General features: G+C 55.6%; 1 protein-coding gene across 1 annotated transcript in view; it reads right to left on the bottom strand.

Annotated features, from left to right (window-relative positions):
* The window catches only part of CDH5 (cadherin 5), a 34396-nt gene extending 11212 nt beyond the window's left edge, over positions 1 to 23184 (bottom strand). The window contains exons 1-7 of the mRNA XM_070612046.1: positions 22562 to 23184; positions 10954 to 11173; positions 5427 to 5715; positions 4172 to 4288; positions 3091 to 3255; positions 1995 to 2182; positions 358 to 608 (exon numbers count right to left, since the gene is read on the bottom strand). Of these exons, the coding sequence (XP_070468147.1) occupies positions 358 to 608; positions 1995 to 2182; positions 3091 to 3255; positions 4172 to 4288; positions 5427 to 5715; positions 10954 to 11173; positions 22562 to 22743 (1412 nt within the window). The 5' untranslated portion in view covers positions 22744 to 23184. The remainder of the gene's footprint in view (positions 1 to 357; positions 609 to 1994; positions 2183 to 3090; positions 3256 to 4171; positions 4289 to 5426; positions 5716 to 10953; positions 11174 to 22561) is intronic.
* Between the last annotated feature and the right edge of the window lie 332 nt (positions 23185 to 23516).

The raw sequence follows: 23516 nt of genomic DNA, 5'->3' as shown, positions 1-23516 counted from the left end.
ATGTTTAGTGAAGGGGTTTCATGCATGTCATCTAGTGGGTTGCCCTCTCGATTGCCAGATCTCCCCAGATGGGACCTGTGGGAGTTGTGGTCCAAAGAACAGCCTCTTACAGGAGCGGGCAGCTCTGATGGCCAGGACCGTGCTGGGCGGGGGTTCCTAGGAGGGACAAGATCCCACCTGGCCACGTGGGTTGGTGGAAGAGCTTGGTCTTCTAGCCCTGCATGTGCTCACTCCCCTTGTACAAGCCGGGAGAAGCCAGTTTCCCCCTCTGAGTCCTGGTCTCAGGCCAGCAGGTGCAGAAACCTCAAGCAAGGATTGTCATGATCATCACCATCCTCACGCCCTCTACCCCCTTACCCAATGCTCCGCCGAGCGGCGTCGGGGTCAGTGGCCTTCACGGAGCCGATCAGAGGTTTCTTCTGGTTCTCCTGCAGCTGGAAGTGGTAGAAAGGCTGCTGGAAGACGGGGGGCTCATCCACGTCTGTGACGTTGATGATGACGCGGGCGATGTTTCTGGTGGAGGCGCCTCGCAGGTAGTCGAGGTTGATGGTGGAGTCCGTGGCCTCGATGGTGAAGCTGTATTGCCGGATGCGTTCATAGTCCAGGGGCTGCACAAGGAGAAAGGACGGTGAGCACCTGCTCCAAGCCAAGCATGTGGCACATGATCTTCACAGCGACTCTGCAGGGTAGTACTGGGTTGCCACCATTTTACAGATGAGGGGCCTGTGGCCCAGAGAAGTGATATTTCCAAGGTCATCAAGAGAGTGACTGGGCCTGGCTGTCCTCAGCTGCCCTCCATTGCATCTCAGCAGCTTCATGGCTGCACCCTTGACCCTGGCCCTGTGCCTCGCCCTGTTTCAGGAACTGGGGACACACAAGAGATCAGCCCTGGTCCTGCTCTCAGGGGATCACAGACTAGTGGTTCTGTCCACAGCTCATTAAGGACAAGCCTCTTCTTTATGCCTTTGCTCCAGATGCTTCTCCTGCCCTTCCCCGCTTAGCACACTCCTACTCACTCCTCAAGAACCCAATCTGAAGGTAATCAGATGTCCTCTCAGAACCAGTCTCTGCCCCTCCTGACACAGGTAATTGCTCCCTGCGTGGGCTGCTATAGCACTTACACCTGCTTCCCTTTCTGTCTGGGGGTCTGTCTTCCTCTCCCATTGACAGCTCCTGTACCAGGGAGGCTGTCTGGCTCCCCTGGCTGTCTCCAGTCCCAAGCACAGGGCTGGGCCAGAGACGGACTCTAGAGAGGACTGCTGGAGGCATGGCCTGGCTCAGGCAGAGGCGTTCTGGAGTGTCCCATTTGAGGAGGGTCATCCCTGACCCAGGACCCCCTGTCCTCTGCATGCCTATTCTGGAGGCATTCTGTGCCCCTGGCAGGACCTTCCCTCCTCTTCCAGACTCAGTGGGTCTGACTGCTGTGTCAGCTGCAGCCACTGCCAGTGCCCTCCTGTATCCCCACAGCACTCACCGTTTTCTTATGTGCTGACGGCTTTCTGCCGCAAGCTCCCAGAATGACCGCGTCAGGCCAGGGAGTGACTGCCCCCAGAGCAGCCCGCAGTCAGTGCCAGATCATTCTCCCCCTTGGCTGCTACATCTCGGGGGCACCTGTCCCCCAGATGTCCCCATGGGACCAGGGGCCCTTGCCCACAGTGATAACCTGCCCACTAAGGAGCCTCGTAGCAGCTTCTTCCCCTTCATGTGTCGCTGCTCTGGGGGCTTCCTTGTATCACATCCTAAATAAGCTCTTTACACCCGAATCCTTGCCTCAAGGTCTGTTTCTGGGGTAACCCAGCCTAAGGCACTGGCCCGTCTTCTTGGATCCCCTTTTCCAGCTCCAGGATTACAGTCTCCACGAGCACATGGCCAGCTCTGAGCTGACCCAGAACGCGCACTTTGATGACCTCTGACCCTGGAGCAGCCCCTGGGCCAGTCCTGGGATGCTAGGAGCCCCCAACCCATCCTGATGTCTTTGCTTCAGGCCTACAAACCTTCATGGGCTTGATGATGCCCGCGTTGTGTATGGGGTCCGTCTCGATGGTGAAGGTGTCCTTGTATTCGCCCTGCACGATGCTGTACTTGGTCATCCGGTTCTGGGGCTCGTCTGGGTCCTCAACAAACAGAGAGCCCAAGGAGCTGCCCACACGGATGTCTTCAGGCACGGCAAATACGTACTTGGCTGATGCAGAAGGGGCGCCCCAAAGGGCACTCGGTTAATGATTGACAAGGCAATTGTCCCTCATACTATCCTAACACATTTTGATATAGGAAATGAGCACAATAAAATAATAATAATAATAATAATACCCCTGGGATTTTGGGTCCCAAGGCAAAGAGGTTCTGCTCTGTCTATCCTTCCATCCCTCCATCCCTCCATCTGTCCAACAAGTAGTTATTGAGCCCCTACTGCATGCCAGGCACTTTGCCAGGGACCCATCAATTGACAGCAGAGATAAGTCCTGACTTCAGGGAGGTCGTGTCATGCACAACAAGGCCACTGCAGGAAAACTGGCCTGTCCTTGGTGTGGCTGAGCCTCTGAATTACACCTTCCGCATTGGAGGGTGCAAGTGGTGAGCCATCTGACGTTCCTCCCCAGCCCCATCCGGGGAATGTAAAAGCTCTCGTCAGGTATATTTTTGTGGCAGAGGAGGGAGAATCCATCTGTGGGTGGGGTCAGGACCCAGCCCCGGCTCTGGAGATGGAGCTTTGCCATGCTCCTGCTCACCAGCTCATGGGGGTTTTCTAGATGGGGCCTGGATTTCCCTGAGCCCGTGGGATCTGGGGGAAACTGCTGCTGTTTGGGTAGTGGGAGTCTGGGCATAGTGGGGGCACACAGCGGGGACGTGGTTTCCCTGCAGGCTGTGAGGGGACTGTGGCAAGGGGTAGCTGGACAGTCTTGGGAATGTGTGCAGCGATGGGGACCAGGGCTCTCCCTGCACCAAAAAGACTTCCCTGGGCCTTAGGCCTACCCCAAGGTGAGGGGAGAAGCAGAGCGTCTTCTGGGCTGCCCCCTGCGAGCCCCCAGGCCACCAAGTCCAGAGTAACCCAACCCTCGCCCTCCCCAGGGCCCTGGGGGAGGTGCTCACTCTGGGTGAAGATGGGGAAGTTGTCATTGATGTCCTGCAGAATGACCTGCACCGTGGCCGTGCCTGAGTCCCCCCGGAGGCCCTGGACATCTTGTGCTTCCACCACGATCTTGATGCTGGGCGTTCTCTCTCGGTCCAAGTTTTTGTTCGTCGTAACAATGAGTCCTGCAAAAAGTGTCCCAGCAGGAACCATGTTACCTGGGGGGCTTTTAGAAAATCCTGATGCCCGGGCCCTCCCTGGAGAGCACCTGACTTCAGAGCTCCCCAGGTGATTCCACTGAGCAGCCAGGGCTGAGAACCCCTGGTCAACACCCCCCTACCTCCATGCCCTGCACTGCTAGGCCAAAGCTGCCCAAGCTGTTTGGTTCAGTATTGGTCCTAGCTGCCTGAAGCATTGTGTTTGGAAAGAGCACAAGGCCACTGCTAGGCTCAGAGTGCTGTGATGGATTAGTGATGCCTGCCCCGGAGCGTCATGGGTTGTGATGGTGTCTGTGCTGTGTATCTGCCATCCCTCTGAAAGACAATGTGTCCTAGGCCTGAGCAACTGAATTTCTGTCTTCCTCCCAAGACTCAGTCTTTACAGTTTTTGAAGCTGCATCGAGTAGATGACTATTATGGGCTATGCGCCCTCCATACATGATCTAATTCAGAAGTCACGGCTGCCATGCAAGAAGAACATAAGTGCTCCCATTTTTGGGAAGAGGGAGCTAAGGCTCACAGAGGTTAGCTCACTTGCCTGAGGTCTCTAGAAAGGTGAGAGGCAGAGCTGGGTTTAGAAACCAGATCTGTCTGAATCCAGACCCAGAGCTGCTAACCCGCCTTCTCTTCTGCCTCGAGTGTCACTGCTTGGGTCCCGATTTTGTTCCTGGACTTGAGTCCATTCTTGGGCACCCGTCTGCTTCCTCTGCCCTCACCAGCCGCCTTGTTTTAACGTGTGATCCTGACCACCTCTGTAGGGCAGTGTGGTTCAGTAGTAGGCGACGCCTGTCCGACTGGACTTCCCTCAGTGCCTGCACCTGGAATATCCGCCTCCACCCCCCTCTCAAGCCAGGGCCTGCCCAGGAGGGCGAGTCGCACAGACCAGAACCATCGATGGAGAAATATTCTTTTCCCTCCAGGACTCTGTACACGACAGAGGCATGGTCTGCCACAGTGGGGTCATCTGCATCCACTGCTGTCACACGGAGGACTGAGGTCCCTGCAGAGAGAGAATCCAGAGGTTGCTGCCTTGTAACTAACTGCCGGCCGCTCACCCCATTCCCAGAGGAGGGCAAATGGGGCTTAGGTCCTGAGGGAGAAAATGCTGCTTTTTGTCCTGAGGAGTTTGCACGGGGCAGAGAGCTGGCAATGACAGAAGCCCAGCTTGGTCAGCCTTGAAGGGGCAAAGAGAACAGGTGGTTTTCATTTATGGGGAAATGAGGGAGAGGGCGGATGGTTGGGGTCATGAGGAGAAACAGAGGAGAGCAAGGGGCTGCCTCTTCCCTCTTCTGGAAGGAGGGGGACAAGAGACTGGGAAGGTGCTCCTAAAGGGTGCGTGTCGTATCTCTTTTTCCCTTGAACTCCAGGATCCCCATACTTAACAGGAAGGTTTGATCCCAGGGTTGTGGCCAGAGACCCTGGACTGAGGGGGTGAGGAAGGGAACCCTTTTCTGGCACCTCCTAGAGGCTGGGGATAGAACTAAGGAAAGAGTAGTAACTTCTGGAGGCATGGGGTCCAGGCTGGTGATACACTTTGGGCTCTCGTCCTCCCCTTCCACTCCTGCATGGACCCTAGAGATGAGTCTTCCTGCCTTGGTGGCAGAGTTGGCATTCTTCTTATGCAAAGGCTATACTCTTGTCATGCCAGTCCTGAGAGTCAGAGAAGTGAGTGGGGTTTGCTCCAAAGAGTAACAAGACACATGTGTGTCTATTGGTTAGGGCTCAGTCCATGATCAGGATCAGGACTCAGTCTATGATTAGGGTTAGGGTTCAGCCTGTGATCAGGATCAGGTCTCAGTCTGTGATGAGGATCAAAGCTCCATCTATGACTAGGGTCAGGGCTCAGTCTATGACTAGGGTCAGGGCTCAGTCTGTGATGAGGATCAAAGCTCCATCTATGACTAGGGTCAGGGCTCAGTCTATGATCAGGATCAGGGCTCAGGCTGGGGCCAGGTCAGAACTTAGTCTTTAGAGACCAGAGGTTCTTTCAAGTCATATAAAGTGGTAATGTGGGCGTTACAATCACTGCCCTCAACTCACTGAATTCTGACCCCAGGCAGTGAACTTGCAGGTGGGACAAGTGCCTCCAGACTGGGGATGAGGCAGGGAGAAGGGGCAGCAACAGACTGGGCACGTACCCAGACCCGACATCTCAGGCACGGATGCGTTGAACAACTGGTGCGTGAACACAGGCCAGTTGTCATTCACGTCATGAACTTTGATGGTGAAGCTGGAAGGAGCCTCCAGGTCCTTGTGGGTGTCCTTGTCCACCACGAGGGCAACAAGTTGGTACTCAGAGATCTTTTCCCTGTCCAGCCTCTCAAAGGCATACACATCCCCTGTTTCTGCGTTGACCCGGAAGACTTTGCCAGCGGACTCTCCTTTGAGCAGGTACTTGGCGTTCTTGCGGTTCACACTTGATTTGATCTAGGAAAGAAGAGGTGCTGTGAGCTGGGAATGGGCAGTGGTGGCTGTGTGTGTGTGTGCACATGTGAGTGTGTGCAAGTGGATGTGTATAGGTATATCTGTAAGTATGCACATGTGTACGCACTTGTGTACATATATGTGCACACATCCATATTTGTGCATGCATGTGTGTGGTGCCAGCCAGGGATCCAGATGTGATGCTGTGATTTTTATCAAAATCTCTGACTGGTCATTAGTGAGTTGTTCTCAGCCAGGTCACTGCAAATATCACATTAATGTGACTTGCCCAGCATACTGCCCTGGTTTGTCTAGAACAGTGCCTGGAACATAGTCTGTGCTTAGAAGACACTTTTTTGTGTGTGTATGTGAGGAGGATTGGCCTTGAGCTAACATCTACGCCCATATTTCTCTATTTTATATGTGGGACGCCACCAAAGCATGGCTTGATGAGTGGTGTGTATATCTGCGCCCAGGATCCGAATCTGCGAACATTGAGCCGCCAAGGCAGAGCGTGCAAGCTTATCCAGTACACCACTGGGCCGGCCCCTAGAAAACATTTTCTGAGTGAAAGAGCATGCGTGATGCCATTGGGAGGCAAGGGCTATTTCACCCCTTGGAAGTCACTGAACTTGTCTGAGTTGTGGTGACCTCGTCTGTGAAATGGAGATAACACTGCTGATGTTGGCTTGCTCTGACGAGCAGAACAGCACTTTTGAAAGTGAGTTCCAGGAAACACTGGTCTCCTTTGCTGTTCCACACAAAAGTGTAGTCCCAGGGCGCTGGAGCTGGCTGGCACGGGCTTGGGCTTTGAGAGCCAACTTACATTTTCAGGACTGTTTGTGAGCTGCTTGTTCAACACGGCCATTATTAAAAATTCAATGATATAAACTTACAATGAAATGAATCATGTTCAAAACAGAGGTAACATACTCAAAATTCATTGCCTCCTAATTATTTGACTACATTTTACTGTGTTCTTGAGGTTATTTATGCCTATTGCATTGAATGATGAAAATGCTAAATAATGCTGTAATACACATCTTTTCCCAACTCAGCCTTCAGTGACATCAAGTTGATAGCTTGAAACAGACATGGTGAGAATATTTACACCAGGGGAATGAGCAAATTCTACAGATCAAGACCTTTTCCCCTGGAGAGCCAGTTGTCATTTATCAGCACACCACTGGTCCCGGCCACTTTAGTTTTGGAATGGTACCTAAAATATTCTCTTCTTGGAGACTTACAGTGTACAGTCCTGCAGAAAAGACATCCGATGAGCTTTGTTTAACTCAGGATTTCCCCTACTTACTAGACCACTGGAACTTTTTTCTTTGTAACGTATGCTATTCATGTCACAAGGAGCAAGATTTGGAAAATAATGTGTGTAAAGCAATTTGCACAGGCTTTCCATAAATGCCAGTTATTACTCATGCTAGATCCATATGTTAAGAGATATTAACAGGTTAGAATTGCTGAACATTTCATTTATAGAATCTTAGAGACTATCAGGAACATAAGAGAATCGTATTTATGTAAAATGGTACTCTCATAGACGGTTAGAATGTTCAAAAAATATAGTTTGGGCCAGCCCTGGTGGCCTAGTGGTTAAGTTCGGTGGGCTTCACTTTGGCAGCCTGGGTTCGGTTCCCAGGTGCAGACCTACACCACTCGTCTGTCAGCATCCATGCTGTGGCGGTGGCCCACATACAAAATAGAGGAAGATTGGCAACAGATGTTACAGGGAAAATCTTCCTCAGGAAAAACAAAAAAGTTTAATTCAATTAAAAACATATAACTAGGATGCTTACAAGGTGGCAGGCCCCACGCTGGGAGCACAGAGAGAGTCCAGACCCCGTTCTTGCTCTCAAGGCCTGAGCTTGAAGCCACAGAGGCTGAGATTCTGAGAAAGGGCAGCATTTAAGGTTCAGATGGAACAAGAGTCTTGAGTGAAGGTGTTAAGAAGGATACATCAGAAAGGCTGGAGGAGAACCTAGAGAGAGTGGGGTCTCAAGACAGAAGAGGGAGAGTCAAGAAGGGTATGGTGAAACCCCACGAGGTCCAGAAAGTGTCCCCAGCTTTAGCGGCAGAGCAGTCATCAGAGCCCTTGGTGGGAGCAGCATCAAGGGGTGTTGGGGTGAGAAGTCAGATGACAGGGTGTAGAGAAGAGTCCGAAAGGCAAGGGAGTGGAGACAGGGAGTGAGGACCCTCCCCCTTGGGTGGGCAGGGAGGGGAGAGGCGGGGCCGCAGCTGGAGGTGGTAAAGCATCCTGGAGCAGGGCTGCGGTGTGGCTCAAGAGGAGGTCCCAAGGCCCAGTGGCTGGGACAAGTGATGAAGAGCTGGACAAGAGGCAAGAAGCGATGCACCAGCTCTGTAACTTGTGGCCTGGGGGGACGGCGGGGGCTCAAGGAGGAGGGACAGTCTGGGGCCCTGTTGCTCAGGGTTAGGATGAGGTGGTGGTTCCAGACTGGTCCTGGGTGGGCGTGTTCAGCCCCACGTGGGCAGGGGAGGGAGGGGAGTGAGTCAGCTTCCATCTAGTCTATTGCGATTCTGTATAAGATTTCATTTGACTCACCCTTAACCAACTTTGATAATATTTTCTCAATATCTTCAAATAAATAGTGTTCCAAAAAAAAAAACCCAAAACATTTCATTTAAGTTTCTGTTTTCCTTCCCTCCAACTTTTCTTAAATAGACTTTATATTTTAGAACAGTTTTGGATTTATAGAAAAATTGGGAAGATAGTACAGAGAATTCCCACATATCCTGCTCCCAGGTCCTCCTATTATTAGCATCATGTTATAACTAATGCATTATGCAGGTTTCCTTAGTTTTTATCTGATGTCCTTTTTCTGTTCTCCCATCCCATCCAGGATCCCACATGACATCTAGTTGTCGTGTTTCTTTAAGCTCCTCTTGGCTGTGACAGTTTCTCAGACTTTCACTGTTTCTGATGATTTTGACAGTTTCGAGGAGTACTGGTCAGGTGTTTTGTAGGGTGCCCCTCTACTGGAATGTGTCTGACATTTTTCTCATGATTAGACTAAGGTATGGGTTTCTGGGAGCCCTCTTTTTTAAAATTATCACCATATTTAGACATGATGTCTTAATGCCAAAAGCCGTACTGACCCACATTTGTGGATTCGGAAGGTGGCTCAGGGCTGGCTCGCATTGTCCGACCAGATCTGTACACAAAGGCTCCGGGCTCTGGTCTCGATAAACAAGGGACTTCCTTCCCTCAGAGTATGTCTTTGGGACCCAGGGGCTGATCCTCGGAGCCGTGTCCTTGCTTCTCACAGCATCCTTGTTTCTTCCCAGGGTGGGGACTACATGTGGCTGTTCTGTTCCCTGCCCTCCACCAGGTGCCAAGTGGACCCTGATGGTAGATGATGGCATGGCTGACGCTCTTCCTGCTGCTTGAAGGCCAGTGGGCGAGCCCCCCCAAGTTTGAGGGCGGCACGTGATGCAGGTGGCCCCCACTTTCTGCTGACTCTCCCTGACTCACCCTGCAGGTTTTCCTTAGGGCTGACCGTTCTCTTCAGAGGCTGATTCATGGCGCAGTCATCCCGTTGGGAAGGATGTAAGTGGGCTGACGACATTTTCCTCTATGACACAGAGTTCACATTTGCGTTGGGGGTCAGGACTCGCTTCACCTAGGGCTCTGCCCTGGGCTCCCTGTATGACCCTGGGCAAGCGTCTTCCCCTCTGAGTGGCCGTACGGAAGGATTTAAATTTCCCAGCCATTTTGGGAGCCAGAGGAGCCCGTGGGCACAGTCAGCTGACTGTAGGTGGGGCCATGAGTGGACTTTCCCAGCTGGCCCCACCCCAGCTGACGTGACATTTCTGGTGCTGAGGCCAGACTGAACCCTCCCCTATCAAAGGTTCCTCTGCAGCCTGTTTCTCTGTGACCACAGGGCTCCTGCATCACCACCATCTGTAAGATTCTTTGGTGTCTGCTGCTCTTCTAGACAAGGGTGGGCAAGCTCTTTCTGTAAAGGGCCAGATAGTAAACGTTTTTGACTTTTTGGGTCATATGTTCTGCGTCACAACTACTCAAGTCTGCCATTAGAGCATGAAAGCAACCATGACGATTTGTAAGTGAATGGCTATGGCTCTGTTTCAATTAAACTTTATTTACAAAACCAGGTGGTGGGAGGGTTCTGCCAGTCTCTATTTCAGACCACAAGTTCCACGAGGGTGGGGCCGTGTCTTTGCCTGCTGCTTTCTTCCCAGAACCCAGCCATGTGCTTGACACCATACTTCCCTCTCACCAGCACATGGATCTATTCTTTCTCGTAGCCCACCATGTTTAGGTTCCAAGAAACTGACATGGTGAGATTTTAAAACACTTGAGAGAAATTTTTCTTCTTACTGAAAACTCTCAAAATACTTAGTCCATCTACCTGCCGTTGTGTGTGAAATCCCACCACTAGAGCTGTTCCTTTGAATTAGAATGGAAGGTTTTGACATCAACAACAGTTTGACACCGTAAGACCGATCAGTAGTCTCTCAGATCAGTTCCAAGCTTTAGGAAGCTGCCTGGGGATGGACGAGTTTTAAAGGGGGAGGAAGTGAGGGCTGGAGCCTTGGGCACTGCCCTGGAGGGCAGGCTTGGCTCAGGCACCTTGTAATGGGGGTCCTAAAATCTAGGGTGTTGTGTGGGGTGACAGGGGACCAGGGAGGGATAGTCTGAGAGCAAGGGGTTTTTGAGGAGATTCCAAGGCCTAGACAGGGGTTCGCAAACCATGGCCTGGATGATTAACTTTGTCACCAGCACAATTTTGTAGAAGGCTGCTCAGGTCTTCTGGGCCTCTCAGATGGGAAAATTTAATGATAGCCTCGGCTGGTTCTGCTCGAAGCCCTGAAACCCCAGGCCAGGCTGGCCTCTTCAGCCTGTGCCTGGGGTAGCTATTCCAGCAGCAATGTTTAGTCCACAGACCAAGGTCTGGGAGAAAATGAACCATAGCCCTCACCATCACCACATTACTGCCACCACCATCACCTACGTGGTCACCACCACCACCACCACCTTTGTTTTCACCGTTGCCATCATCACCACCATCACCACCACCACCACCACATATACCACCTCCACCATCTCTACCACCATTACCATCGCCCTCACGGCCATCATCCCCACCCCTAAAACCACCACAGTATCTATCAGCATGTTACCACCACCACCGTCACTGTGGGCCCCCTGCTGCAGAGGCCTCTCCTGTCCTGGGGTCTGAGCCTTACCTTGCCCACATAATGAGGCAGCGAGCTGTTTTTCTCTTCATCGATGTGCATCTGATTCCAGATCCAGTCTCTCTTCTGGCGCCGGTGGGTGGGCAGCATGCCGGGAGTGTCCAGTTGGGCAGAGTTAACACCTGCTGCAGCTGCCACCAGCAGGCCCGGGCAGGTACCCACGGCGGCGAGCAGCATCATGAGCATCTGCATCTTCCTGGGAGGCACTGACCTGGGGAAAGACAGGAGGCACCATCAAGGCATGGTGGTCACTGCCCTGGGGTGTGAGCAGCTCCCAGAGACAACTGGACTCTCCTTGTGTGTTCACGCCTTCATCCTTCACTCTCTGCTGATACTGCAGAGCCAACTCAGTTCCTGCCCCAGAGAGCTCCCAGTCTGGGAGGGGAAGACACACACAGAGACAACGCCTACTTAAGTGTCACATGGGCTAGTGTGGCAGCCAGCACAGGCAATAGGGGAGCCCAGAGGAGGGCCGTTGGGAAGGATTCCTGGAGGAGAGGGCTGCTGATGCTGATGGTAGCTCCCAAAGCCCTGTGCACTGGACACCCAGGTTGCCCTCATTGTACACATGAGGAAACTGAGGCACAGGGAGGTTAAAGTTCACATTGGAGCAAGTGGTGGGGCTGAGAATGGAGCCCGGGTGTCGGAGCTAAGATTCATTGAGCACACATTATTTGCCTGACACTATTCCAAGCACATTATATGTTATCTCATTGAATCCTCCCAGGAACCCTCGAGGTGGTTGTAGTTGTAACCCTCCTTTTACAGATGAGCTGAGGAACAGAGAGGTTTAGTGACATTTCTGACATCACTCAGACTGTAAGCAGCTGAGGGAGGATTTAAACCGAGTCTGCCTGGCCCCAAAGTTTGTGCTCTTCCCTACTGCTCTCTCTCATCCCAGCAGCTGCAATGGGGCGGCTTTAAAGGCTCTCCTGCACAACACTGCCCCTCTGGCCGGCCCCAGAGCCCCTGCGGCAGCCTTGGCTTTGATGCTGTCTTCAGAAGGCTCTTAGGAAACCCAAATGTCTTAACCCAGAGGGTCAGGCTCTCCCCAGACCCAGAACTCACAGCAGACGATCAGCTTAGGACCTGGCCCAAGACCAGGGCTGGGGCCCGGTGCGGGACTGAGGCTGGGCCCACAGGACTGCCTTAATCTCTGGGGCCCAGTGCAAAATGGAAACGCGGGTCCTTTAGCTCAAAGATTTTTAGGAATTTCGAGACAGAGAGAGAAGACAGGAAACCAAGCATGCGGGCCTTTAAGCACAGGGCCCTGTGTGATGGCACAGGTTGCACGCCCTTGAAGGCAGCCCTCAGGACGTGGGACCTGCCTGGACCAGGATCTGAGGTTCATCCAGAGATGGGCCCTGGCTTCATCCTGAATTCTCAGAAGAAGGATTCTCCCCACTGCCCCATGGCGGGTGGAGGCTGTGATCTTGGCTATCACAGTGCCCTCTCTGCCTTGACCCCATCATCTACCCTTGCTGGGTCCCTGTGTCACTGACCTGCGGCTCCTGGGATGGTTCAGAGGAAGAAGGTGGTTGGGAGGAAGTGGGAACCAGGGCTTCTGCCTGGAGCGAGACAAGGACCTATTGGATGCTGGATGGGAGGCCTCCTTCCTGGCTGCCTCCCAACCCAGGGAGAGGCTGGACTCTGCCCGTCACAGGAGGTTCCTAAACTCTAGTAACATTTCTTCTGAGACACTGGCGCCGGGCTGTCTCAACAAGGGCCAAGAATGCCTGTGCTGGGCCAGCCCGGCCTCTGCGTCTGCTGATCTTAGCATCTAAGGCCCCTACCCAGTGGCCCCTGCAGTTGGCCAGGAGGAAGTTGGCTTCCAGGGTTGGGGTGGGGCAGGGTGTTGAGGAGGCCCCAGGATGCATGTGCCGTGTGCCGGGGGGAGGCTCCGGGCCTCAGTTTCTCAGTCATAAATGAGGCGGGGGAACTAGGAGAGACCTGGCGCCCCTCGAGGTAGGATGTGGAAAGGACGGCCATTGCGGGCGGGAGGAAGCCGGCGAACAAAGGCCTGGGGAGGCCGGGAGCCCTGGCCAGGAAGCTGGTCCTGACTCTGGGGAGGAGGCAGGTGTGACCCCTCCGCAGCCTTGCTGGGCCCGGGCCCGGTGGGTCGTTTCCTTCTTTGCCTAGAAAGGAACTGCAAGTGTTGGTTCTTTCTTCCTCCCTCAAGTGAGAAGTGACTCAAAAATGAAAAAGGAAAACAAACAGAAGTGAAACCGAGGCCTGAGAGAGAGAGTTCTCAGGCCTCCAGACAGGACAGAGGGAGAGCCCAGGCACTCAGCTGATGGGTATTGAGCGCCTACTGTATACCATGGAACCGGATGCGGCCTGCCCTCAGGGAGTGCACGCTGGAGTGGAAACACCAGGGAAATTAGTAAACGAGGAAAACATAAGCTAGTGATCAGGGAATTGCAATGGGGGATGCAACAGAGAGTGAGGGGGCAGATGGCCGAGACTTCAAGGCCAGGAAAGGCCTCTCAGAGAGACGACACTTAAGCCAACATCTGAGTGTCAGCCCCAAGAATGCCAAGGGAAGGAAGGGAATTCCAGGCAGAAGGACCAGCCAGTGCAAAGGCCCTGAGGTGGAAAATGGTTAGTGTGTTTGAAGAACCAAAAGAAGGTGAGTCAGACAGAAAGGAGCAACCGGGGGTGGGGCACAAGAAGAGGTGACCAGGTCAGTGTGGCAGGCTGGTGATGGCCCCCAAAGATGCCCTCGTCCTGGAACCTGTGGATACGTTCTAATGGTGGCCCAGACCAGGTTTTGGAGGGGAGGGCCGTGGGCTATGTTTTTGAGGAACAGTTAACGGGACTTGCTGGTGAGGGGATGTGGGGGTGAGAGATGGAAAGGAATCAAGGATGGCTCCCCAGTCTTTGGCCTGAGCAGTTGGGGGCAGCAGGAAGACTAGGGTGAGTGGCGTGTTTGATGGGGAGAAAACCAGAAGATCTGTGTGACCTGGATCAGGCGGCAGTGGCCTATTAAACGTCTCTGTAGCCATGGCCAGCAGCTTCTGGAGACCCGGCCCAGAGTCTGGAGGAGAAAGCAGGGCTGGAGTAGCTTGCACACGGTCGCTGTGTGTTTGATGCTTAAACTGTGACACTAAGGAGAGCAGGTAGCTGGTGAGGAGAAGTGGCCCAGGACAGTCCCCCAGAATCTTCCCTCTTTCTCTGTCTGGTGAACTAGTCCTTCAGAGTTGAGCCCAAAGGTCCTCCTCTGGGGAGCCGACCCTGGTCCCCGCCTCCCAGCCCTGTGCATCCCTGGGCATCCTCCATTATGGCCCAGCTTGGGACCGGTCCCAGGGTTGATACCCATGTCCCACTGCTGGGCTCAAGTCACAGCTTCCTTTCCTTCCTAGAGAGTGTCTTTCCATCTTGCACTGTCTGCATCTTCCCTACTCCCCAAGGCCCAGCCACAAGTCCCAGGGGATCTTCCCTCTTTGGGCTCACACAGTGCAGGGGGACGGTTGTGCTGGCAGGCTCCGTGGTTTCCAGAACCTCAGATGCACTGCTCTGTCGCTGCTTGACGGCGCCCGGGCCACTTTACCTCTCTGAGCCTCAGTTACATCATCTGTACAATGGGAACACTGGTGTCTTCCTTTCAGGGTTGTTCTCAAGCCCTAATTAAAAAGTATTTGTTAACATGGCCAAAAAACTAACAATGATGCCAAACGCGTACGAAGCCTCGCTGACACTCTGGTTCTGCTCCACTGGGGAGTCACTTTACCATTCTTGTTCCTAAACATCCATTCATTTGGTTGGGGGATGCGCTCGTCCCCACCCTGCCAGTCCCACTCCCCCCGCACCTCCCCTGGCCTCCGCTCTGTGTCGGGGGGCTGACCCCTGACCTCTGTTCTGTGTCAGGGGGCTGACCCCTGGCCTCTGGCCCTGATTTCTGGTGCTTGGCCAGCAGGGGCTCCAGCAGGAGCTCTGAGGATGGGAGGTGAGAAGTGGGGTATTTCTTCCCTGCTGCTCTCTACTCTGGTTCGTATTTCTTGCTGTGGCTGCATCTCTCCGTGATGATAGCTCCTACTGGGCCGCCCCTCCGTGGTTCTGTCCCTCTCTGGGTTCTGGAAACACCCTGCCCTCCCCTTTGTCCCTGGGGTGGTGACAGCTTCCCACTGTTGCTGGTGTCTGCTGCATACCTCGACATCCCCTTTGTACCCTCACCCAAGCACAGAGCTCTGTAAGTATTCTCTTCATAAAGTCTCTGCATTTGAACCCCTGGGGTAACTTCTGTTTGCTGGTGGGACCACGTCTGATACAGCGAACAGGTGCACGGCTTCCTCTCTGCTGGGGCCTGCTTGGATGGGCTAGTGGTCCCAGGGCTGACAGCAGCCATCAGCCAAAGGAACGAATAACCACACTGGACTGAAATAAAGCAGAGGCCACATCACAGGCCACAGCCACATGGCTCACAGGGGACACTGACCCCTCGGTGGGCTTTGAATGGCCCCGCATGCGAAGTGTTCTCTGAATGTGCAGAAAAGCCCCTTGGATTCTATTCCCTGTCCAGCAGCAGCCCTGCTGTGAGCCCTGGAGAGAGATCCCTTGGCATACATGGGGCATCATCAAGCTCCCGCCTTCTGACTGGATTGGCGCTGCCTCCCACTTGGGCCCGTATCACCAGTGTGTCACTTGCTGGGGTCAGGGGAGAGGTCTGCGTGCTCAGCTCCTTCTCAGTGAGCAGTTACTGGAGAGGTGGGACCTTGGAGATGGGGGCCTTTGGGAGATAAGGATCACATAATCCTGTCTTCACCCCTGTGTGGGACCCTTGAGTGCCCTCCCCGGACAGCCCTTTCTTGCCTGGGACGGTGGAGGGGGGCTGAGATTCCTGAGTCCCTCATCAGCGGCACACGTTATCTCATTTAAAGCTTGCATCCTTCTACGTAGTTGTCAATAATCCCATTTTGCAGCTGAGGCTCAGAGAGGTGGAGTAAGTCATCCTGGGTCACACAGCGGTAAGGGGAGGAGCCGAACCAGGATTTCTACTTAGGCTGCCTTTCACCCCAAATAGTGCTTTTCCCATCACGCCACCCTCTCTCTACCTCTGTGGTGACATTCACGTGTAATAATAATAACCAACTGTTCTCCATGCTTAGCTTTCATAGATACCATCTCCTTCAGTTTTCACACTATCCCCAGGACGTGGGGGTTACCATCCCCATTTCACAGAGGAAGAAACTGAGGCTCAGAGACAAACAACTCGTAAGTGGTAGATCTGGAACTCTCACCCACGTCTACCTTGTTCTAAATCCTGGGCTCCTTCTATACCCATCTCAGAGGGGCCAGAGGGACTTTTCCAACTGAAAAGCCACATTTATTTGTGTCTTTTGCCTTTTGCATTAGAAATCTGGCCACCAAAATGGGGGCCAAGGGGAAGGGTTTTTTCCAATAATTATTTCTTCTCCTGCAGCTGATGGAGAGGACGTTGGCGGGCTGTACCCACAGCTGGAAACAGAATTTCCCTTGGCTGCACCTCTGGAGGTGGGCCCCCTCCCCCCGGCCCTCCGCACAAAGTGTGTGGTCAGAGCCACGGCTGGGTTCAGACTATTTTAGCCCTTTGCCTTCCTACAAACAGGAGTCACAGCTCTTGGTTTCTCTCACCAAGTTTTGGGAGAGATGAGGCCACTGCTCGGTGGATCTGGGGCACGACAGACGGCAGAGGGGCTGAGGGTTTTAGAAAGGGTTTTGTGCCCAGAAGATCCCAGCTGAGCAGCCCTGGGAACTTGCCCCACAACAGCCATGGGAGGATAGGGAACTCGCCAGCCCGGGTCCCTGTCATCCGGGATCTCTGACGATGCCCCATCCTTGTAGCTGTATTAGGCTTTTGGGGGCAGCTCCAAATGGACTCTTGGATGAGGGCGGGACTTCTGGGGTCAGTCTGGGAAGGTCCAGGGGGACCAAAATGAAAGGAGAGAGTATGTGGCCCAAAGCCCCTGGTGAACGGGCAGGGAGCCCAGGAGAAGGGGGAGGAGGCTCAGAGACCCCAGGGAGCGGCTGGGCTCCACGAGGCCAGGATGGGAGCTCAGGGCCTCACAGAGCTCCTGGGTCCGGGGCTGTGTCCACACTGGTTGGGACCACTGAGGTCAGAACCTAGATGCCTGGGCCAGGCCTGAGGACTGAGGGGTGGCTCCGAAGGCCCAGCCAATGGTGGGGCCTATGCCTCTGACTGCTGCTCTCCAGTTGCCCGTCTGGGTCTCAAGGTGCTTGGGGAGCCTCCAGGAGGAGCCCCCGCTTGAAGGACACTAAGCCCCGCCACGCTGGGTCACAGCCTCCTGGTCTTGCACTTGCCCTTCTCTCTCTTCTGCCTGGATTTAGGTCATTTGTCACCACTTCTCTGAAGCCCTTTCTAGAGCCCTGGGGTTACATAGTCACTCAACAAACATTTATCCAGCACCTACTATGTGCCAGGCACCAAACTACATGTGGGCTGCACCCCCGTGGGAGGGAGGGACACTAACCACTTGATAAAAACCCCACGGTTTCAAATTATGATGCTCACTTTGATGGAGGAGTAGAGGAAGCGGTAACAGGGCCGAGACGGGAGGGCCGAGACAGGAGGTCCCGGATGGGTGTGAGGGTCTCGGGCCAGGGCTGAGTCCGCCTCTCTCTGACCTGCTGTGGGGCATCAGGCGAACTCTCTTTGCTCCCTTTCTCTTCGTGGTCCCCTCTGTCACTGGGGTTTGACCTTGAAGGGGCTGCGCTCAGCTCCGTGCTCCTTAAAAGGAGGGGCTGGGGGCACAGAGGGAGCCGAGGGAAGGGAGGGGCTCGAGCTGCTCCGTTTGTGGCTAAGTTGCCCCTGGGAAGACTGGACCCCCCTGGGAGTGGCTCAGCGGGGCAGCCCGACAAATCCCCTGGGCTGGTCCTGCCCCCTACCCCTCCCTGGGCAGATCCCTGCTCAAGTCTGAGGTTTCAGGGGCTAAATCTGGGTTTGGGGGGTTATTGAGCAGGCCCAGGGGGCCTTTGGGGGTGGGTAGAGGAGGACTCCAGGTTAGGACACACAACACCCCCAAATGCCCACGCCAGTTCCTGAAGAGTCTCTGCTCCGCGTGTGGCCCCTCTGCTCCTGCCCAGCACCCCGTGTCAGCGGGACGGGCTCTGGCAGCGGAGCCCACCCCAGGCAGAGCCTCAGAGGGCGGACTGGACGCTCTGTCCCAGCCCAGCTTCCCCCAGGCTCTGGACTCCATCCCAGAGGCCCTGGGTCAGGGATTAGGGGCCGGGTGATGGGAGGAGAGGCCCAGAACATGCAGGAGGTGTGCCTGCGGGGGGTGGGGGCACTGGGACCCCCACTGCCTGTGAGGCCCCGGGCAGCCATGCCCACTGCCTCCACCCCCTCAGCCTCAGTCTAGGACAGGTTGGAGCCAGTGGTCCCCAGACTCCTTCAGGGACCCCTCACTTGTCTGCGTGATCCATGGCATTTACAGCTGGGCCTTGGCAGCCACGAGCACCGGGAGGACGAAGGGTGAGGCCCTGGGAGCCTCGGGGTTGGGGTGTGTTGGGGGTGGGGCTGGGCAGCTCCGAGCTGGCCCCTTGGGACTTTCTCCTGGTTCGCGGCTCAGTTCACTCCTGGGACCTGCTCCTGTGAGTCCCAGACCTCATGCTCTCCCCTCGGGGTTCTGCCAACAGCCTCCCTATCTCGACTCCCCCTAGAGCTGACCACACTGTCCCCCTGCTGACCTTCCTCCCTGGCTCCCCACCCTGCAGGACGAAGTCTAGCTCCAGCGCCAGCACGGACAGCCCAGCACGGTGTGTCCCTGCCCCACCCTTCCGACTCTCCTCAGCCCCATCTCCATGCCCCTTCCAGCCACGAGGAGAACTAGGCGTTTCTGGAACACACAGTGCTCTTCTTCTCTCCAGCAGGCTTTTTGCACAGGCTGTTCCCTCTGCCCAGAATACCCTTCCTTGCTGTGTCCCCTGAGTGAACGCCCTACTTCTTTTCAAGCCCCGGGCCGCCTCCCCCACGAGGCCTTCTGATTGACACCTGGCCCTGGGCCAGCTCTGTCCCTGGCCCGAGCACATGTGACCAGGCAGGTTCTGGGTCTGCCCAGCATCCAGCTCATGAACTCGAGGCCCCTGACTTGAGGTGTCAGGGTCCCCACTGCTGCCTGTCAGCTGGCCACCGTCTCCAGCTCCGGTCTTGTTGCTGCTTCCCTCCTCACTCACAGGATTGAAAACAAATCTGCATATTTGCAGACAACCCTGTGGGGGGTCAGAGCAGGTACAATAGTTGGAATAACTCAGAGAAGCTTGTCCTTGTCCCCAATAGCATCTCTAATGGCCTGTCCCATTGTCAGACACACCACCATTAGGATTTTGTCCTTTGAGGACAAGATTACCCTTCTTACAGGTCCCCGATGAACACACACCTACCCTGTGCCAGGGGCCTCGGAGGGTAGGGCTCGCAAAATGGAGCGAATGGCTGTGATTTGAAACAAATGTGTGCTGTGTTGGGGTCTCTGGGCTCCAGGATCATCCAGTCTGTTCCCGTCTCTTACTAGGGCAACTCCGAGTTCAAGGAGAGAACACCACCCTGGACTTTTCCAGCCTCCCCTGGGTTTCCTGACTCTGCCAGGGGCTATGAGGCAGTCGGGGGGACAACAGAATGAACCCCACACACCTGCCTGTTTGGATCTGCCCAGCTGCATAGGAGCTGTGTGGCCTTAGGCCTGTCCCTTGCCCTCTCTGAGCCCCAGCTTCCTCACCAATGGTAGCTGCCTTCCTAGTCAGAAGGATTAAGTGAGATCATAGGGGTGAAGCCTGACACACACTAGGTGCTCAGTAAGTATGCGGGTGTCTTGACCCACATCTACTCACCCCTGTCAGCCGGGTGGCTGTGGGCTCGACTAGCCGACTCACACCTGACCTCATTTCCTGGTTCTGTCCTGGGCCCACCTCCTGCTCTCCTCTCTTCCTTTCCAGAAGGAAATCTCATTCACCGCCTGCCTGGCCTGGCCCCATGGGCCCTGCTTCCTCCTCCTCCTCGTATCTGCACCCGCCAGGATCTGACTGTTACGCTGTGGCCCAAGACAGTCAATCTGGAGGTCCCTGAATGAGGCCCGTTTCCTGCCCTGGAGAGCTGAGAAGACTGAGGCTCAGAGAGCAGAGGGGCTACTCAAGACCTCCCAGCATCCTCTGGGGCTTCTGCTCTTCCTCCAGGAAGCCTTCCATGATTTTTCCACCCAGCATCAGCTTGGATCTGGTTGTCCAAGGATGGGCTTTTCAGCACCTCTCCAGCCAGATGCCAAGCTCCTGAGGGCAAGACTTGTCTCCTAGAACATTCCTTTCCCAGGGTCACTGGGCTCCTGGCTTGTCCTGGTGCCTCTTCTGTGGCTTGAACTGTCAGGTTCAATCCTCCTCTACTTATCCCCTCTCCGATCTTCGCTATGGAGTGTGGTGGGGGCTGTGGGGTCAGAGGGGCTGGCCTCACCCATATCCTGCTTCTACCTCCTACTAACTGTGTGACCTTGGACTGGCTGCTCAGCCTCTCTGGGCCTCTGTGGTCCCATCTGTCAAATGGGAATTCTTTGAGTGGCTTCAAGGCTGCTGTGGGGGTGCAGAGTGGGGACAGATGTAGCAGGGATGGGTCCACATGGGCAAGGGGCCCAAGATTTTTCCTCAGCTGGTGGCCACTGTGTCCACCTTGTGTCCCCGAGGCAGCGGCAGAGCCGTGAGTCATCCAGCCTTGGGAGAAAATAAGCACAGCCCCCCGGCTTCCTGCCCCCACGTCCGGCCCTTGTTCAGCAGCACAATCGCTCAGGTCGAGGCTGAGGGCGGGCAGCTTAACCTCTTCAAGGCCGGTGGCCGCGTCCCCTGCGCCCAGGGTGCCGTAAGCTGGAACTGGCACGGCCGCCTGGGGCTCAGCAGCTCCTGGGCCCCTTAGAGGCCACCTGCTGCCCTCCAGGTGCGGCCCAAAGATGGCTGGACTCAGGCTGGACAGCGGACAGCCCCACTGGTCCCCATCGCCTGGAGATGAACCAGAGCTCCGGGCCTGGCCCTCAGGGCCTGCAGCATCCCTCGCCCTCCGGGTGCTCCTTGCTCTGAAAACCCCTCCGGCTGCAGCCTCCCCAAAACCTCCGAGCCGCCCAGGCCTCCTGCCTCCCCTGCAATGCCCTTCTCCCGTGTCGGGATCCTAGCTGCCCACCACCCACGGCAGAAAGGTCCATGGTGGGGGCGGGGGAGGCGGGTAGAGAATGAGCATAGTGCTTGTTGCAGAGTAGCTGCCCAGGGTGCTTACTGGAGGAAGAGCTGAGTCGACAGCCCGTCCCTTGCACCCCATCCCTTTCACTAGCTGGGGACTGGCCTCCCTCAGGGCTCAAAACCGTTCTGACATTCACAGCCACAGTCAGCTCTGGGGCAGCAAATAAATTGAGCCGTGATTTCTTGAAGGTTCCCCTACTATGAGCTGTTCCTGGCGCCAGGTGTGTATATTGCTTCTTTCAACTGACTCCTGAAAAGACCGTTTCCTCCATTTCACAGACAAGAAAGCTGAGACGGGGAGAGCTGCGTGGTGCTGGAAGGAGCCGGGGCTGCGGGCGCGAGCTCTAGTTCCAGTTCCCACTCCAGCTCTAACATCTCTGGAGCTCGGTGGCCTCCATGGAGGGGGGGAAAGGATGGGCTCACTCATGGGGCTGTTAGTAGAACATAATGAGTCCCGTTCCTTGAGAGGCTTCTGTGCGCATCATCTCCAGTTCCCACGAGGAACCGCAGAAAGAATTGCTGTCTCCACTGTTCAGACAAGCAAATTGAGGTTCAGAGACGTTGGGCAGTTTTCCCAAAGTCACACAGGAAGTGAGTGGTACAGCTGGGATCTGCGCCCAAGACCACTGTCTCCAGGCTGGGCTCTCACCCTGTGCTGCCTGCCTTCAAGATTCTTTGGGGTGATTTCCCTAAAATATGAGGGCTGCCGGGTCCCTTGGGCCCAGCCTTTGGTTATCTGGGTGTTGGGGGGATGGGTGAGCCGCTTTCCTGCACGCAGCTCCCACAGCTGGGGACCAGCCCCCACAGCATCTGGGGCTGGGCAGGGTGGGGAAGGGATTCCCATAGGCAGGACCTCTAGTGCCTGGAGTTACGCCTCAGCTTGCTACTCCAGAAGTGGGGGCGCTGGCTGGTAGTGAGGGCCCGAGGCTCAGAGCTCCTCTTCCTGGGCTTCTCTTCCAATCCCTGGGGAGGGCCTGATGCCAGGCCTTGGTTAATCCTTTCCTGTGGGGGAAGGGGCACCAAGGGGGAGCCTAGGTCTGGGTGTCAGTCCCCTGTGGGTGGTGTGCTGGGCAACTTGGGCAGAATCCTACCTTCTCTGAGCCTGGCACCAGTGGAAGCCTGTGGGCCCTCAAGTCACATCGAGTTGCGGAGTCTACATGTGGGAGAGCTGAGCCCTCACGCCCTCCCTCAGCCCTGAGAACACCTGCTCGTGACCATGGGTGGCCCTTCCCAGCCCTGCTCTGAGCCAGGAGGAGACCCAGTCTGCCCCAAGGAGTGGCTCTTCCTGGGACCCCCAACGACGACCATTCTAAGATGCAGAAGCTGAGGACCCTCTGGTCTTGGGCACATGGCGATGGGTCTGGGGTAGCGCGCGGTGCGGGGAGCCCTCACTCACCGTGCCCGTTGGCTGAGAGGTGTCTCCGTTTGTCCGTCTGTCTGTCCGTCTCTCCGGGGCCGAGCACGCTGGGGAGCTCTGCGGAGCTCAGCAGCCAACAGCCTCTCGAGGGGAGCCACACCCGGCCTGCAAGGGAGGCCTGGCCGCCGCCCCTTCAGGTTTTCCAGCTGGCCCCGGCCCATTTCCCCCAGGATGGCTTCCTGTTATTGTTCCTTTGTGAGGGCCGGGCTGGCCGCAGACAGGCAGGCCCCGTGGTGGGCGGCCACCTCGGCCCAGCCGGGCTGACCCCATGGAGGCCTAGCCCTGCCCCAGCCTGGGATGCTCAACTGGGACCCCAACCCCGGGCCTCAGCTCTGGGCCTCCGATCCCAGCACCTGCCTAGGGCCTTAGTTCACCCTCCTTGTAACCCCGAGGGCAGGTGTCATCACGTCCATTTTATAGCTCGGGACACAGACTCAGCAAGTTTAGGTTGTGTGTCCACCCGGCTGGGGCGTAGCAGCGCCAGAAATCCAGCCTGGGTCAGCCCAGGCTGAGAGTCAGATTCTCCCGGGTGACCCCATGGCACATGAGGTGGGGGCAGACTTTGCAGGGGATGCTTCAGGGGCCTCAGAGGTGGAGTGGGTGGGAGACGAGTCGCAGACCGCCACTCTTGGCTCTGTGAGCCGGATCCACTTTCCGGTGGGCGTGGGCATGGGTTCCAGCTCTAAGGCGCCAGACTGGGTTTGTGGGGGTCGTTGGGTTTAGGAACGGCAGGCAGCGTCAAGTGCCCTGGCTCTGCTTCTGATGTGACTGTGGGCCCATCATGTCCCCCCCGAGCCTCAGTTTCCTCATCTGTAAAATGGGAATAATTGTAGCCCGAACCCCATATGGCTGCTGTGATCATCTAGAGTCGAAGAGGGGCGTGGAAGGTGGTGAAGCTGAAGGCCGGATCGGAAGCTGTCAGAACCAAGAAGCT

Source organism: Equus przewalskii, chromosome 3 (assembly GCF_037783145.1).
Source record: "Equus przewalskii isolate Varuska chromosome 3, EquPr2, whole genome shotgun sequence".
Taxonomy (NCBI): Eukaryota; Metazoa; Chordata; class Mammalia; order Perissodactyla; family Equidae; genus Equus; species Equus przewalskii.
Note: the sequence above shows the minus strand (reverse complement) of the source record. Positions and strands in the feature narration are given on the sequence as shown.